At 44.0% G+C, this 17265-nt stretch overlaps 1 protein-coding gene across 1 annotated transcript in view; it reads left to right on the top strand.

The window, feature by feature from the left end:
- Positions 1–4604: 4604 nt before the first annotated feature.
- VPS26A (VPS26 retromer complex component A) overlaps positions 4605–17265 on the top strand; it is a 37567-nt gene continuing 24906 nt past the window's right edge. The window contains 2 exon segments of the mRNA XM_073596470.1: positions 4605–4722; positions 4725–4804. Coding sequence (XP_073452571.1) covers positions 4620–4722; positions 4725–4804 — 183 coding nt within the window. The 5' untranslated portion in view covers positions 4605–4619.

Raw genomic sequence — 17265 nt, 5'->3', positions numbered from 1 at the left:
TAAAAAGGGGTTTTGGTGAAAAGCAGTACTACTAAATATTAAGCCTCCTAAACCCCTACTCACCAGACCCCTTTTCTGAACCCTGTTTTGGTGTTCCCCTATACACCTCTTCCCCCTACCCATGGTCCAACACCGACCTCCTCTGCCTCCTCTCCTTTTGACCCATGCACGGTCATTGGCACCGCCCCAGGTTTGGCCCCATAGACCTCGGTATGGCGGCGTCTAAGTTCCTGCCCCTTCGTTGGTCAAGTCCGGATATAAACGTGCTGCCAGATGGTCTAGGGAAAATTTAGAAGACTAGTAGGTCCCATGAGATGAAAAGGGACATATCCCTACTCCCCCCAAACCCCTTTTTGGTGTTGCTGTACCCACCCAGGCTTCACCCCCCCCTTTCTAAACCCCTTATCTGTGTTCCCCCAACTACCTCCTCTTCTCCCCCTACTCTTGCTGAACCCTATTTCAGTGTTCCCCCTCCACCCACCGTACTGCTCTTCTCCCCAAACCCTTTCTTGGTGTTTTCCTACCCACCCAGGGCCGTCTTTAAGGCAGGGCAAAAGGGGCAGCTGCCCTTGGCCATGTCATTGTTGTGGGGCCCAAAGCAGCTGCCTCATACTTGTCAACTCTCCCAGTTTAAATTCCCTCGTCCCTTGAGGTTTTAGTCTCATGGTGTGTCCTAATATCTCAGTGTGAAGTTCTGTTATTAATGCTGCCCAGCTCTGTCTTGTTGTTGTGTACAGATGACTCACCTGCAGACCCTGTGTTTACATGTAAATACCAGCATTGATATGTAAATAGCAGCGGCATTCATATGTAAATAGTGGCAGACTGGCAGCATTCTATGTAAACAGAGGTGGTATTCATATGTATATCATGCCCCCCTGAGGTCATATCCACCATCACCTATATACTGAATGCTACCTACTGGGGAGATAAAAGGGGCATGCTTGAAAGTCCTGCCTACAACTGTGGTCATTAAGCCTACCATCAGCCTGTTCTGCAAAGGTAAGCAAATTAGTGGGGGGAGGGTAGTATGTGATGTGCAGAGGTAGGCAGAGAAGTAATTACAGTTTGGGTTGCACGGGTGAACAAGGTCCAGTCCATAGTGTGCAGCCAGCAAGGAGATGATGTGTTGTAACCTCTAGCAACCAATCAGTAAGCAGTAATTATGTGCTGTAACCAATCAGTGAGCAGTATTGATGTACAGTAATCTCTAGCAACCAATTATCAAGCAGAAATCATGTGCTGTAACCTCTAGCAACTGATCAGTGAGCCGAAATGTGTGCTGTAACCTCTAGCAACCAGTCAGTGAGCGGTAATGATACACTGTAACCTCTGGCAACCAATCGCAATCACTGTCTGATCTGATTCAGTAAACTCATTTTGAGTCTAGCTGCTATTTATTGTATGTCTCAGAGCAGGTGGAGAGCAAAACTGCATGGGGGGGCCCCAAGAAAATTTTTGCCCAGGGTCCAATCAATATTAAAAACAGCCCTGCTTCCACCACAGCCCTCACTCCCGCCCCCCCCTTCCAAAGCAAACACATCACATTTTGTGTACTCTCTGCTACCTGATGTTAGATGGCATTTACAAGAATGCTTCCATGGCCACAGCTGCTACAAGTCCTCAAATGCCCACCCTCAAGATGCAGCCGCTGGATGCCTGGTGGGCCCGATTTGGCCCGTGGACCTTGTGTTTGCCACCTGTGCTCTAGAGAGACCTGAAAATGTCTGTCCACAGATGGTCCCCATCCAACTTGACTGAGTTTGAGAGGATTTCCAAAGAAGAAAGGCAGAAAATCCCGCAGTCAAGGTGTGCAAAGCCTGTTGCCTCATACCAAAAAAGACTCGAGGCTGTAATTGCTTCCACAGGTGTTTCAACAAAGTACTGAGTAAAGGGTCTGAATATTTAAAGCGACTGTAAAGGTAAGCATTAAAAAAAAAACAGGTCTATACTTACCTACTTACCTGCTCTGCTCAATGAAATTGCACAGAGTGGCCAGGAACTTCCTCTTCTCGGGTCCCCCACTGGCGCTCCTGCCCCCCCCCCCCCCCCGTCCAGTGCCCCAATGGAAAGCTGCTTCCTATGGGGGCACTCGTGCGTGCTTGCTCCCGAGCCCTGCTGCGCCCATTGACACAGACAGCGGAACTCGGCCCCACCCCCTGCTCCCTTGTCACTGGATCTGATTGACAGCACTGGGAGCCAATGGCTCCCGGTCCCCCAGCAAAGCCAGCGAGAACGGGAAGTGAGAGGCAAGAAGAGACATGCACAGCGCTCAGGTAAGTAAAAGAAGGGGGGTGAGGTGGGATGCTGATGCCTAAACATTTTTTAGGTAAACAATGTTTAGACTTTAGAACCACTTTACGTGCATGTGTTGCAGTTTTTTTTTTTCTTTGTATTAAATTCACAGACATTTCTGAAATTGTGTTTACTCTTTGTTGTTATGGGGTACTGAGTGTAGATTAATGAGAAAAAAAATGAATTTAAAGTGGTAATAAACTAATTTTTACTAAATAAGACTTACCTGTAGGTACAGTGAATATCTCCTAAAATGTGGTGTTTCCGGTGCATGCACTCTGAAGGTTCGGCATAGCGTGCCAGATCTTCAGAGCTTTGTGCCGGAGCCGGTGTGACATCATTGCGGTTCCAGACACTCACACAGCCGGAGCTTGCGAACCCGGAAAGAAGACCGGGGGAAGATGGAAGTCCTGTCAGTGGTGTCCGTGTGCCGCTTGAGAGCTTCATTCTAAGGTAAGAATTTCATAATGAGCTAGTCTGCGATGCAAACTAGCGCGTTATGCCTTTGCCTTGCAGGGGATTTTTTTCTCCCACTTGGTGCAGTTTACTACCGCTTTAAACAACTGTAGTATCAGGATGCAGGCCTATCAGTATCAGACTGTAGAAAGAGGTCTCTCCGCCATTGAGACCTGCAAACAAGGATTGGTGAGAAAAGGTCGTCAAACCCATTTTACACAAATCACAGAAACATACAAATATTGCTATTTTAAATGTCCTAGGACATCCAATAGGGGATTCTTCCTACTCTCTCCTTCCTTTGAAGCTTGTTTCAATCTATCTTCACCTAACAGTGTTTCTTTTCCAAAATATCACCTTACAAACACCTCTAGAAGGATTGACGGACCTAACCAAGATTCACCATCTGTGCATTATCATAGAAGGGCCCCAACTAAGCTAGCAAAAACTAATAGAAAATGACATTTGGGGACAATCTCCTCTTGTCTTAATTATTAGCACTTGTCTCACTATTTATTATATAATATATCAAAGCCTTGCATGCAGCTTTGCTTTAGCAGGGCCATCCCTGAGTCTCAGAGGTAACTTCGCTCCCCTAAGTTATACCATTCTTGTAGGACTCTGTTTGGACTCTGGTGGTCCTGTTACAATTCAATAAGGATGAGCTCAGGTGTGTTCGCAACTCCACGTGCCCGCGCCAGTGTTGCCAACCTATCAGATTGAAATTTACTGACACAACACCCAAAATTTACTGGCACAGCCACGTTTTTACTGGCATCTTCAAAAGTTACAAAATTACAGTTTTAAGTGCAAATTTGTGTATTTAGGCTACAAACAAATACAATATGCAATTAGCAATATGATTTAAGGTAGATAATAAGGCAAAAAAAAAACATATTTCTTATTTTATTTTCAATATAGTATCTAATTAGCTCAGGGACAGGAGGGCAAGAAATTAGAATGGGTGGGCACACAAACATGAAATTGACTCTCACAGCAACACTGACAGCAGTGTGCAGCAGCACATATGATAATGACATCTCACTGACACAACACCTCCCCTCTGGAGTCACAGTGACAGTCTCTCTCCAAGCCAAGTGGTTCCTCCAGTCTAAACGGCACTGACGGTCCCAGTCCCAGCCTGCTTTACTCCCATACCACAGACCCGCACACAAGGCTCTGGCCGCTCTGCTTGGCTCCATTGCACCATGACATTACATGACATGCTCAGGCACCGCCTCTGCCAGAGCCACCCGATCACACTGTAGCAGGCAATCAGATGGTCTTAGCCGGCTCCGGACCAAGCCGAGAGTCACAGCCATATTTTTTACTGGCAACCTTTTACTTTTACTGACAGGAGAACATTGCCTGTTTTTTACTGGCTTTACTGGTAATGTCTCACTGCCTGTGATTAGCGATGCGTAGTGTCACTTTCCTGGCGGGCGCGGGCACGTGGAGTTGCGAACACGACTGAGCTCATCCTTACAAGTCAAGTTATAAATGTGGTTGGAATCAGATCCCAGTCAGATCTTGGATGTGTTTTTGTACTATGATCAGTCTTCCAGTGCCAGGTGTGAAGTTTATCAAAGCTGTTGCAGTAATATTTGCAAACCACACCCATATGGCCACACCCACTTTCACTAGCCACACCCACGCTGCACATTCTACTCTTATAAGAGATTGTATCTCACTGGTAAGTATAAAAGTGGGTCTGTACGCATGGTTGATTAGTTGTAGTGCCGGTTTATGTATGCCATCATGCTAAAGGGCCCTAAGGGGCGGGGCAAGACCAGGCCTTGCTGTCTAGGGGGCGGAACTCCAAGTTAGCTGACCAGCGTTCTACTAGCGCTCCGACCGATTTAACGCACATGCGCACTCCGGGATCAGTCAGCTGGGTAGGCGTTCCCGGATCAATACATCACGCGGTTACCGGGTCAGCTGACAGGTCACGCGGTTCTCGTGGCATCAGGCGGAGCCTGCCCCCGTGTCACGTGACGGCGGCGGGTGGAGCTGCTCGGTTGATGCGGAGGGATCGGTCCGTGGTGTGAACATGGTGAGTGTACGGGTACATGTGGAGGAGGAGGGTGGGACGGAAAGGCATGGCGGCGGCGGTGGTGGCTGGAGAGGCGTGTATATGAGGCGGGAGGCGTCAGGGCCTAGCAGTGCGGGACACCCGGCTGGACCTGTCATTACTTCACTCACATCTGTCTGACAACTCCACACCAACTTCTATAAGGAGCTCTGTACGGTGCAGGGATAGGCCTGCTCCTGCGGCCTGTCAGGGAGAGGGCGGGCTGTGCAGGCTCTGGAAGTTCCTCAGTGCCAATGTATGGAGACTGCTATGAGCCAGGCTTCTAGTAGGGGACACAACCACCTCCCTGACACTTGCTGAGGATCCAACTTTGTTATTGGGGTTCATAGGCAGACAGCAGGCTCTTTATTGGTAAACAAAGTCCTCTTTAAGATGGGAAAACCAACCTCTTGCTGACCATGTAATGTATAGGTTTGGTGGCAGCTTGGGGGGGGGGGGGGGGGTGCCAATCTGTGACCGATGGTACCGAGCCGTCACAGGCAGTGTCCGGGCTCCCAATTATGTCACGTTGACAGCCAATCGCAGGGATCCTATGATCAGGAAGTCTCTCCCTCCTCCTGGCATTAGGATTCATCTAACCCGTATGTAAACCTTTACAGTACATTTCTCTTATTGGCTCTCTTCTCTGTGTTTTTAAATTGTGAATACTCCCCTGTCTGGTCCCTCGCCGGCATCATCTACTGACTACCAGTCTTCGGGCCTCTTCATTGGCTGGTGGGGAATGACATCACTCCTGCACATGCGCAGGAGCTAGTCACCCCAGGACTGTAAGCTGAGCTGCCCAATGCGCAGGCGCTGGTCATCCCGGCACTTTGAGCTGAGGTGCCCATGCGCACAAGCTCGCCCCAACAGGTTTTGCTCCAGCCCATAGCTTAGTCATGGGGATCACTCTGGCACTAAAAGAAGAGGATGAGGGCTGCTCTGTGCAAAACCATTGCACAGAGCAAGTAAGCATAACATGTTTTGTTTTTATTTTTTCATTCCAACTTTTAGAACCACTTTAATGCGGCCGCCGCATCTAAGGGCCAGTAAGCTGCAATACTTTCGAGGCACTTTGGGTAAGGCAAACGGGCAGTGAAGCCTTCTGGCTTCACAGCTGGTTTCCTGCTGTGCTGCACTTTCTGAGTGGTCCCGCAATCTTCTGGGACCTGTGTGTGTCCCAGTGGGCTGCGGGGGTGAGGAGGAGGAAGGGCTGGACATTGTCGTAGATCTCCATGGCAGTCTGAGCAGGAATTGGGAGTCAAAACCAGGTACTTGTTACCCGGTGGAGCTCCACTTTAAGGATCCAATCACACCAGAACATGGTATGGGAAAGACCCGTTTTCTGCACCACACGGGAACGAGCTGCTCTTGTTAGATACACACAATAATTGCACCCCAAAGACATCTAATGAATGCAGCACGTTTGTGGCCACCAAATTTCATAGTATCGCAGAATCATACAGTTTGATGTGGTGCTATTTTTAAGTTGCACTTGCTGTACTTTTCAGCATTCTTGTGTATTTGGCAGTCCATTGAAAAAATGCTCAAAAAACATGTAGGCCACTCTGGTGTGAGCCAGTCCAAAGGTCCACAAGGGAGAAGATGATCACACGGCCAAAATAAGCATCCTTATCTTTGTGTAACGATCTTTGTGTAACGATTTGATATGCCTAATGGCATATTTAGGGCTCATTTTTACAGGTATCAGAGGGTATAATATGGGACTGCTTTAACTGTACTGTGCCATCGATCAATTACCCCCCGCTCGTTTGCTGCACCCACATTGAACTATACGGACGTTTTGTGGGCACACTTATTACAACCGCTGTGTAAACTGTTGGCACTATATAAATCCTGTATTAATTATTTATTATTATTATAATAATAATTAACCAGTGATCCTTGCTTCAGTCCATAGTCATCCATGGAGACTTCACTGCTCCCGCACAGTTTGCACTCACACTGAGGCAAACTGTTTGACTCCAAGTGAACCATGCCAAGGACGCCCTCCTACAAGGGGTTCCGGGTGTGGTTTGGAGCACTCACTACACAGACCTGCCCAAGGGGGGTGAGTGGCACCTAGGACTAGTTAAAATTGCTAGTGTGAGTGCACCCTAAAATGCCACATATAGCTTCTAGTTTTGTACACATCTAAACACAGCAGTATAGGAAGCAATGGAGCCATGCATGTCTGCAGTGTGTAATCACATAGAAATGTGTGGAAACAAATGTAAAGTCAGTAGATTTGTTCATATCTAAACGCAAGTATTTTAGGCACATATTTTATGCAGGGTCTTCTGCTAGCTTTGCCAGCAAGAACCTGCATTCCAGGCAGAATATGTGCATATAGCAGTGTGAATGAAGCCTTCCTGTCTGGGATATACTTCTACTGATGGTTGGATTTACTGAAAAAACATAAACCTTCCACAATATTGCAATAAGAAGTACATATGATGAGGGAGAATAGAAGCACAGATTGTGATGTAAATGGCAGATCAGGACTTTTACTGCCTACAAACACACAGAATGCAGTTGGCAGCTCCTGAGATAACACAAATGTGTATTCTGGTGTTCTAGCAGCCAGCAGTACCCTATTGCATCAAGCTGCACGCAACTTCCTGTGCCCTTATGTGCTCCTACAGTTCTCATTTTCCATCTCGGCTTTTATCTAACTTGTATAAATAAAATTTGCATGTATTTGTAAAAGAGGCATGTTACAAGTTTTATGAATAGATCACAACAGCTAGCTGGCAGGTCTCTGATGATGAAAGCTAGCTGAACCCTAATGCCTGTCAATTAGGACAACACCCATGTATTATAACAAAGTTTACTTGTGCAGTTTTCACATCTGACCTTCAGGCAGTGAATGGAAATTTATAAAGCGGTACTAAAGGCTAAACATTTTCTTTTTACCTTCATGTATTCATGGCATGACTGTAAAATACCCCAGTACATTCACCCCCAAAATCCCACAACAGCCTGCTGTCCATTCTCCAAACTTCCTGCTTATTTTTATTGTATGTGTGTGGTGGGGAGGTGTTATTTTTGTGGGTTTGTTTGTTTGTTTTGTTACGCAATATATAAATTAGGGATGAGCCTGATGTTTGCCAAACAGCAAACATTATGCAGTGTTTGCAGCAAATTCGAAGTGTTTGAGGACCTGGGTCCTGCCCCAGGGGACATGTTTCAATGCAAAAAAAAGTTTTAAAAAAACGGCTGTTTGGCTGTTTTTTTTTTTTTTTTTTTTTGGGAGAGATGGTTTTAACCACTTAAGGACAGAGCCTCTTTCTGAGATTTGTTTATTTTTGCTAGAAAATTACTTAGAAACCCCAAACATTATACTTCCCTTTTTTTTTTTTATCACCCTAGAAAATAAAATGGCGGTCGTTGCAATACTTTCTGTCACACCGTATTTGCGCAGCGGTCTTACTTTGGAAAAAATACAGTTTTTTGAATTAAATAAGACAACAGTAAACGTAGCCCAATTTTTTTTGTTATATTGTGAAAGATAATGTTACGCCAAGTAAATTGATACCCAACATGTCACGCTTCAAAATTGCGCCTTCTCGTGGAATGGCGACAAACTTTTACCCTTAAAAATCTCCATAGGCGACGTTTAAAAAATTCTACAGGTTGCATGTTTTAAGTTACAGAGGAGGTCCAGGGCTAGAATTATTGCTCTCACTCAACCAATCGCGGCGATACCTCACATGCATGGTTTGAACACCATTTTCATATGCGGGCACTACTCACGTATGCATTCGCTTCTGCGCGCAAGCTCGTCGGGACGGGGCGCGTTTGAAACTTTTTTTTTTTTTTTTTTTCCTTTATTTTACCTTTTTCATTTTTACAGTGGTTTTCTTTTTTTTTTTTTTTTTTTTTTTAAATGTCAATTTAATTTCTATTACAAGGAATGTAAACATCCCTTGTAATAAAAAAAAAAAAAAAAAAAAAAAAAAAAGCATGACAGAACCTCTTAAATATGAGATCTGGGGTCAAAAAGACCTCAGATCTCATATTTAGACTAAAGTGCAATAAAAAAAAAAATTGTAATATAAAAGAGCTGTGGGCAGAAGTGACTGTTTGACTTCGCTTCCACCCAGCAATTGTATGGAGATGGGTGGGGGCCATCTTCCCCTCACTCATCTCCATACCCAGCTACTGACAGGACGCGATCGCCTCCACCGCTGCTGGCGGCTCCAGTAAGTGGCGGAGGGCATTGGATCGCAGTGGGAGGGGGGGCCCCTCTCCCGCCACCGATAAAAGTGAACTCGCTGTGAATCCGCCACAGAGACCACTTTTATCTTGTAGCGGACCGCCCGCTGAAGACGGGGATACCGGGGTTATGGCAGCTAGCTGCTGCCATAACGATTTCCTCCTCCAAACAGCCACAGTATAACGACGGCGGACGGTCCGTAAGTGGTTAATAATGCTTAAAGTGAAACAATAAAAAATGAAATATTCCTTTTAAATATTGTGCCGGGGGGGGGGGGGGGGGGGGGTTCTAAAGTATGCCTGTAAAGTGGCTCATTTTTCCCATGTTTATAACAATACCACAGCAAAATGACATTTCTAAAGCGGAAAAAAGTCATTGAAAATTGCGGCTGTAATGAATTATCGGGTCTCGGCAATATAGATAAAATTTAATTGGAGAAAAACGACATGGGTCGTGTGTGTGTGTGTCGTCGTCCCCCCCCCCCCGTCCATTACCAGGCCCTTTGGGTCTGGTATGGATATTTAAGGGAAACCCTGAACCAAAAAAATTAAAAATTGCATGGGAGTCCCCCCCCAAAATCCATACCAGGCCCTTCAGGTCTCGTATGGATATTAAGGGGAACCCTGCGCCAAAAAAAAAAAAAAAGACTTAGGGGACCCCCCCACATCCATACCAAACCTGATTTTTTTTATTTTTTTTTTTTAAGGGGAACCCTGTGCCAAAATTTAAAAAAGAAATGGCGTAGGGGTTTGCCCCAAAATATATACCAGACCCTTATCCGCGCACGCTACCTAGCAGGCCACAGGAAAGGAAGGGGGGGGGGGATGAGAGAGTGCGCCCCCCCTCCTGAACCGTACCAGGCCACATGCCCTTAACGGGGAGGGTGCTTTGGATGGGGACGAGGGCCTCATCCCCACAACCCTTGCCCAGTGGTTGTGGGGGTCTGCCGGCGGGGGGCTTATTGGAATCTGGAAGCCCCCTTTAACAAGGGGACCCCCAGATCCCGCCCCCCGCCTGTGAATTGGTAACGGGTACATTGTACCCCTACCATTTCACAAAAAAAAGTGTCAAAAATAGTAAAAGAGACAAGTCCTTTATTAAAAGATAAACAAAATAAATAAATGTCCCATGATGTAAATCCATCTCACGCCGCCGAACTGAAAAAAGAAAAAAAAAAGCCACAATAGCTCCGCCTACATGGGAGGCTCCCGCCGAGTGATTTTTCTTCTCAATGACAGCTGCTATATAGCTGAGGGTGGGGCCACCCGGTGACGTAAACAGGTGACCCCCCCCCAACATCGGAGGTAGGGGGGGTCGCCCATTTACGTCACCGGGTGGCCCCGTGCAATTGTCTTTTAAAGCGACGCAGTGCAGTATCGCAAGAAATGGCCTGGTCATTAAGTGGGTAAAACCTTCCGGGGCTGAAGTGGTTAAACCTTTACGACTATTGTGCATTCTGTTTAAAATCATATCCATGAAAAAAAGTGTCTACTATGGTGCACAGGAGAATTTTAAGTACTTCCCTTGTGGAGGCTAATTATAAGGTATTGTCACAATGGTACCTTGTACCCACAAGGTTGGCAAAAATGTATCTGGATGCATCCCCTCTCTGTTTCAGGGGTTGCGGTCAGGAAGGAAGCATGCTCCACATTTGGTGGACATGCCCAAAAGTACCGTCAATCGGTACTGGACAAGAATATTCAACCTGGTATATTCAGTGACCGGATTGAATATTCCTTAAAACATTAGGTCAGAAAATAGTGCCATCTTATCAAGTGAGTTACCTAAACATCTTAAGACTCTCGCCTTCTTTATCTTTCTGGCAACTAAGATTACTATAGTGAGAGCATGGAAAACTCCTTTAATAAATCTAGCAATAGTGAAAAACAAAATCTCCTGGATCATGATCAATGAAAAATTTGCTAGTATCCTTTGTGACCAACATCGCTTTGAAAAGGTCTGGAACCCCTGGATCAGATACCTTTAGTCCCCGTGGGGGGGGGGGGGGGGGGGGTGCGCAGTGGTCTGGAGCGTGGGGATCGGTGGTAAATCTTTTTTTCATCCTTCTCTTCCATTACATTTCTACTATGAGTTACAATTTTGACCTCTCCCCCACCCCCCTTTTCCCTGTATGTCTAAGCGCTTTAAAGGTTGCTTTAACCCTGGCCCATGTTTACAGTGGGGCAAAAAAGTATTTAGTCAGCCACCAATTGTGCAAGTTCTCCCACTTAAAAAGATGAGAGAGGCCTGCAATTGTCATCATAGGTATACCTCAACTATGAGAGACAAAATGTGGAAACAAATCCAGACAATCGCATTGTCTGATTTTTTTGAAAGAATTTATTTGCAAATTATGGTGGAAAATAAGTATTTGGTCACCTACAAACAAGCAAGATTTCTGGCTCTCACAGACCTGTATCTTCTTTAAGAGGCTCCTCTGTCCTCCACTCATTACCTGTATTAATGACACCTGTTTGAACTTGTTACCAGTATAAAAGACACCTGTCCACAACCTCAAACAGTCACCAAACTCCACTATGGTGAAGACCAAAGAGCTGTCGAAGGACACCAGAAACAAAATTGTAGACCTGCACCAGGCTGGGAAGACTGAATGTGCAATAGGCAAGCAGCTCGGTGTGAAGAAATCAACTGTGGGAGCAATAATTAGAAAATGGAAGACATACAAGATCACTGATAATCTCCCTCGATCTGGGGCTCCACGCAAGATCTCGCCCCGTGGGGTCAAAATGATCACAAGAACGGTGAGCAAAAATCCCAGAACCACACGGGGGACCTAGTGAATGACCTGCAGAGAGCTGGGTCCAACGTAACAAAGGCTGCCATCAGTAACACCCTACACCTCCAGGGACTCAGATCCTGCAGTGCCAGACGTGTCCCCCTGCTTAAGCCAGTACATGTCCGCCCCTGTCTGAGGTTTGCTAGAGAACATTTGGATGATCCAGAAGAAGATTGGGAGAATGTCATATGGTTAGATGAAACCAAAGTAGAACTATTTTTTAGAAACACAACTCGTCATGTTTGGAGGAGAGAGAATGCTGAGTTGCAACTAAAGAATACCATACCTACTGTGAAGCATGGGGTTGGCAACATCATGCTTTGGGGCTGTTTCTCTGCAAAGGGAACAGGACGACTGATCCGTGTACATGAAAGAATGAATGGGGTCATGTATCATGAGATTTTGAGTGCAAACCTCCTCCCATCAGCAAGGGCATTGAAGTTGAAACGTGGTTGGGTCTTTCAGCATGACAATGATCCAAAACACACCACCCGGGCAATGAAGGAGTGACTTCTTAAGAAGCATTTCAAGGTCCTGGAGTGGCCTAGCCAGTCTCCAGATCTTAACCCCATAGAAAACCTTTGGAGGGAGTTGAAAGTCCATGTTGCCCAGGGACAGCCCCAAAACTCACTGCTCTAGAGGAGATCTGCATGGAGGAATGGGCCAACATACCAGCAACAGTGTGTGACAACCTTGTGAAGACTTACAGAAAACGTTTGACCTCTGTTATTGCCAACAAAGGATATATAACAAAGTATTGAGATTAACTTTTGATATTGATAAAATACTTATTTTCCACCATAATTTGCAAATAAATTCTTTTCAAATCAGACAATGTGATTGTCTGGATTTGTTTCCACATTTTGTCTCTCATAGTTGAGGTATACCTATGATGACAATTACAGGCCTCTTTCATCTTTTTAAGTGGGAGAACTTGCACAATTGGTGGCTGACTAAATACTTTTGCCCCACTGTATGTTGATACTTAACCTTCCTAGCCTATATTATCTTGACTGTTGCACTCAGTGCATTTTATATGTCTTTATCTAGGCCCCTTGGGCACAGATGGCTGTTGGCAGTAGTTGGGGTATAGCTTTATCGCAACAAGAATGTGTTTATTTCGATCGTTTTTGCTGTAACACCATGGTTTAATATATACTTGTACTATTTTGTACCTCATTGTCTGCCTAAAACTTTTTTCAATAAAAATTATTGGAAGGGGGGGGGGGGGGGTTCAGCTTTTAGTACTACTTTAATATAAAAGATGTGTATATATCTCCCTTCCACCCTTCATATAGCTCATTGTCTGTCTGACTCCTAGTTAAAATGCCCATATATCCCACTTCTGGGTGTATTTATTAAAAAAAATATATAGTGCCTTGAAAAAATATTCACACCCCTCAAACTTTTCCACATTTTGTCATGTTACAACCAAAAACGGAGATGTACTTTATTGGGATTTTATGTGATAGACCAACCCAAAGTGACACATAATTGTGAAGTGGAAGGAAAATGATAAATGGTTTTCAAAATGTTTTACAAATATGTGAAAAGTGTGGTGTCCATTTGTATTCAGCCCCCCCAAGTCAGTACTTTGTAGAACCACCTTTTGCTGCAATTACAGCTGCAAGTCTTTTTGGGGATGTTTCTATCAGCTTTGCACATCTAGAGTAGGGCTGCAACTAACAATTATTTTTGCAATTGATTAGTTGGCCAATTATTGTTAGTTTAAAAAAAAAAAAAAAAAAAAAAAAAAAGCGCCATTTTAAGAACGTTCGTTTGATTTTTGAATCGTTAGTGGGGTCAAATCTACGTTCGTTTTCAACCACAGTGACAGGAACATTTAGAAATAATAGAATACTTCTTGTTCAAAGGAATATTCAGACAGTGTAGGTGGTTTTCGCTCAGAAATTACATTCCTTTTAAAACGGAATGCTAAAAGCAAGTGAAAATTTCAAACATTTTTTCATTCAGCGAATGTACAAAGATTTTTCATATGAATATTCTCATCTGAAAATGGATCCATGTGGCCAGCATAAGGCTCGGTACACAACTATGCAGTTTGCTTTTGATCTGTTTCTACACTGCTTTTTGCTGTGCGTTAAGTACAGTATAGAGTGCCCCATTAGCAAGGTAAAGAAAGCGTCTGCCTTTAGAACCACTCACTTCCTGCCAACGACTACATGTCCCATGAGGCATTGCTCCACACACATTCACAAGTTCAGGCACTTACTGATGTGCATGGATGATGTACTGAGCTGTATGTGTGCTGCACTGTATCTCCTGATATGTAAACAAATAATGCATTCTGTATGCAGGCCAACTAATCGACTGGCTTAATTATTCGATTACTATTTTCATAATCGGTTAGTTGTTTCAGCCCTAATCTAGAGAGTGACATTTTTGCCCATTCTTCTTTGCAAAATAGTTCAAGCTCTGTCAGATTGGATGGAGAGCATCTGTGAACAGCAATTTTCAAGTCTTGCCACAGATTCTCAATTGGACTTTGGGCCATTCTAACACGTATGCTTTGATCTAAACCATTCCATTGTAGCTCTGACTGTATGTTTAGGGTCGTTGTCCTGCCGGAAGGTGAACCTCCGCCCCAGTCTCAAGTCTTTTGCAGACTCTAACAGGTTTTCTTCTAAGATTGCCCTGTATTTGGCTCCATCCATCTTCCCATCAACTCTGACCAGCTTCCCTGTCCCTGCTGAAGAAAAGCATTCCCACAAAATGATGCTGCTACCACCATGTTTCACAGTGGGGATGGTGTGTTCAGGGTGATGTGCAGTGTTAGTATTCCACCACACATAGCGTTTGCTAATAGGCCAAAGAGTTAAATTTTGGTCTCGTCTGACCAGAGCACCTTCTACATGTTTGCTGTGTCCCCCACATGGCTTCTCACAAACTGCAAACGGGACTTCTTATGGCTTTCTTTCAACAATGGCTTTCTTCTTACCACTCTTACGTAAAGGCCAGATTTGTGGAGTGCACTTGAGCTGTGGATCTCTGCAGCTCCTCCAGTTACCATGGGTCTATTGGCTGCTTATCTGATTAATGCTCCCCTTGCCCGGCCTGCCAGTTTAGGTGGACAGCCATATCTTTGTATTTTTGCAGTTGAGCCATACTCTTTCCATTTTCGGATGATGGATTGACCAGTGCTCTGTGAGATGTTCAAAGCTAGGGATATTATATCTCTCTGTACTATAAAGGGTTAATTTTAGGTGTTTGTGTGTGGTTTTTTTTTTTTTTTTTTTTTTTTTTAATCTGCCTAACAACTAGTTGGCCATAAAAAGTACAAAATGCAAATCGCCGCAAAATCGCGTATGAAAAAACCCAAAATGCACAGCAAAAAGCACTACAGAAATGAATCAAAAGCAAACTGCATAGGTGTGAACCGAGCCTTATGCTCACCATGCATGTATTGATTTTCAGACGAGAATATTCATACGAAAAATCTTTGTACATTCGCTGAATGAAAGAATGTTTGAAAATATCACTTGCTTTTAACATTCAGTTTTAAAATGAAGGTAATTTGAACGAAAACCACATACACTGTCTGAAAACTTCTTGGTCAAAGGAATTTTAAATTATGATCCTTCAAATTTTCCCATCACTGTGGTTGAAAATGAATGTCGATTTGACCCCGCTAACGATTAGAAAATCGCACAAGCGTTCTTAAAATGAATTTTTTTTTTTTTTTGGGATAACATTGTTTTGGCCAACATAAGTGACAGCCACCTGCCTATGACCTGGGAGTCTGTCATACATAATCTACTAGTTCTGTCCAAAAATCGGCAAAATTTTTATTTTTTATTTTCTTTAAAGCAGAGTTCCGCTTGCAAAAAAAAAAAAGAAATTTAAAAATCAGCAGCTACAAATACTGCAGCTGTTGACGTTTAAAATAAAGACACTTACCTGTCTAGGTCGCTTGGGATGTCCTCGCCCGAAGTGGACCTGTCCCTCGGCTCCGGGTGGAGGCGCCGGCATCTTAAGTAAGGGAATCAGGAAATGAAGCCTTGCAGCTTCACAGCCTGTTTCCCTACTGCGCATGCGCAAGTCGCGCTGTGCTTTCTGACTGGTCTCTGCTGTCTCCTGGGACCTGTGTGTCTCTCAGAAGACAACGGGGGGGGGGGACCGACATGTTGTAGATCGCCACGGATACTGTGTTGGATGCCTGTATTGGACAGGTGTCTGCTCCCACCTAAAAGGTGCCAAATGTGACAATGTAGAGAGGGGGGGGACCGGATAAGCGGAAGTTCCATTTCTGGGTGGAACTCCACTTTTAAATAAAAAAAAAAAAAAAAAAAAAAATGTGATCTCTATGTCTGGTATTTACCGGATTCAACCTCTTAATAGTATATGCAGTATATCTCTTCTGTCTGTTATTCTCAGAGTGGATTAGAGATTTTGCTCCCTAACCATATAGCTGGTTATTTATATTTACCACTACATATGGATATTCAAGAATAAATTTGCTTTTTTTTTTTTTTTTTTTTTTTTTTTTTTTTTTTTTTTTTTCATAACTAAATTTTATACACCACACTTTTTTTTTTTTCACACTTTTTTTTAAAGGTTATTATCCAATTAATCGCAACAATCGGCCATCTAATCGATTATGAAAATAATCATTAGTTGCAGCCCTAATATTTTTTATAATTGTATGATACGATTCCCTTTAAATGAAATTGCAAATAAAAAAAGATACAGGCAGGTGTGTGTGAATTAAACTGTTTACAACTTAGATTATCTGCTGCTGCCACTGCTGATCTAAAACAAGTGAATGATTAATTCAATAATTTGTTCCTCCATTGTAAGAAGGGTCTGGTTCACCAATGTAAACACTACTACACTGTTTACATTTGTGATTGGTCATCAGTGATTACATGCTGTCTACTTGGAGGGGAATTTACAACGGCTGGAGCAGCTGTGTATGGCTGCCAGTCGGCTTTCATTTTTACAGGCTAAGTTCATAAAAGTACATAAAATAACAAATGCACATCTTTTTGCAATTTAAAAAAAATGTGCATTTATTATTTTTTAAAACCGGAGCCTGGAAAACGGTGTTAAGCTCCTGCAAACACTGGCGACAGTTATGTTACCCGTACCTGTGTATGGGCTGTCATTGCGGAGCTTTAGGCAGTGTGAATAAACTATGGGTATGTTGATTGGCGTGCCCGCAGTTCATTCAATCCAGCACATCTGCTGCAGTGGATGATTGTACTTGTAGTTTATTCAATCGCAGCCGCTTCATTCATTCACAATTTCCTGTGTGATCGGAGCCCCACATGATGCACTGCTTTAAAAAATTGACAGTGGGTGTGGCGAGAGGAATCCTTGCTCAATGTCACAGGAAGGGAGATTAGAGGAGGGGGAGGTGCAGGAGCTGTAATATGTTCCACTCTAAAAAGGGGTGGAACTTGTTCC

This window comes from Aquarana catesbeiana, linkage group LG08 (assembly GCF_042186555.1).
Source record: "Aquarana catesbeiana isolate 2022-GZ linkage group LG08, ASM4218655v1, whole genome shotgun sequence".
NCBI lineage: Eukaryota > Metazoa > Chordata > Amphibia > Anura > Ranidae > Aquarana > Aquarana catesbeiana.
Note: the sequence above shows the minus strand (reverse complement) of the source record. Positions and strands in the feature narration are given on the sequence as shown.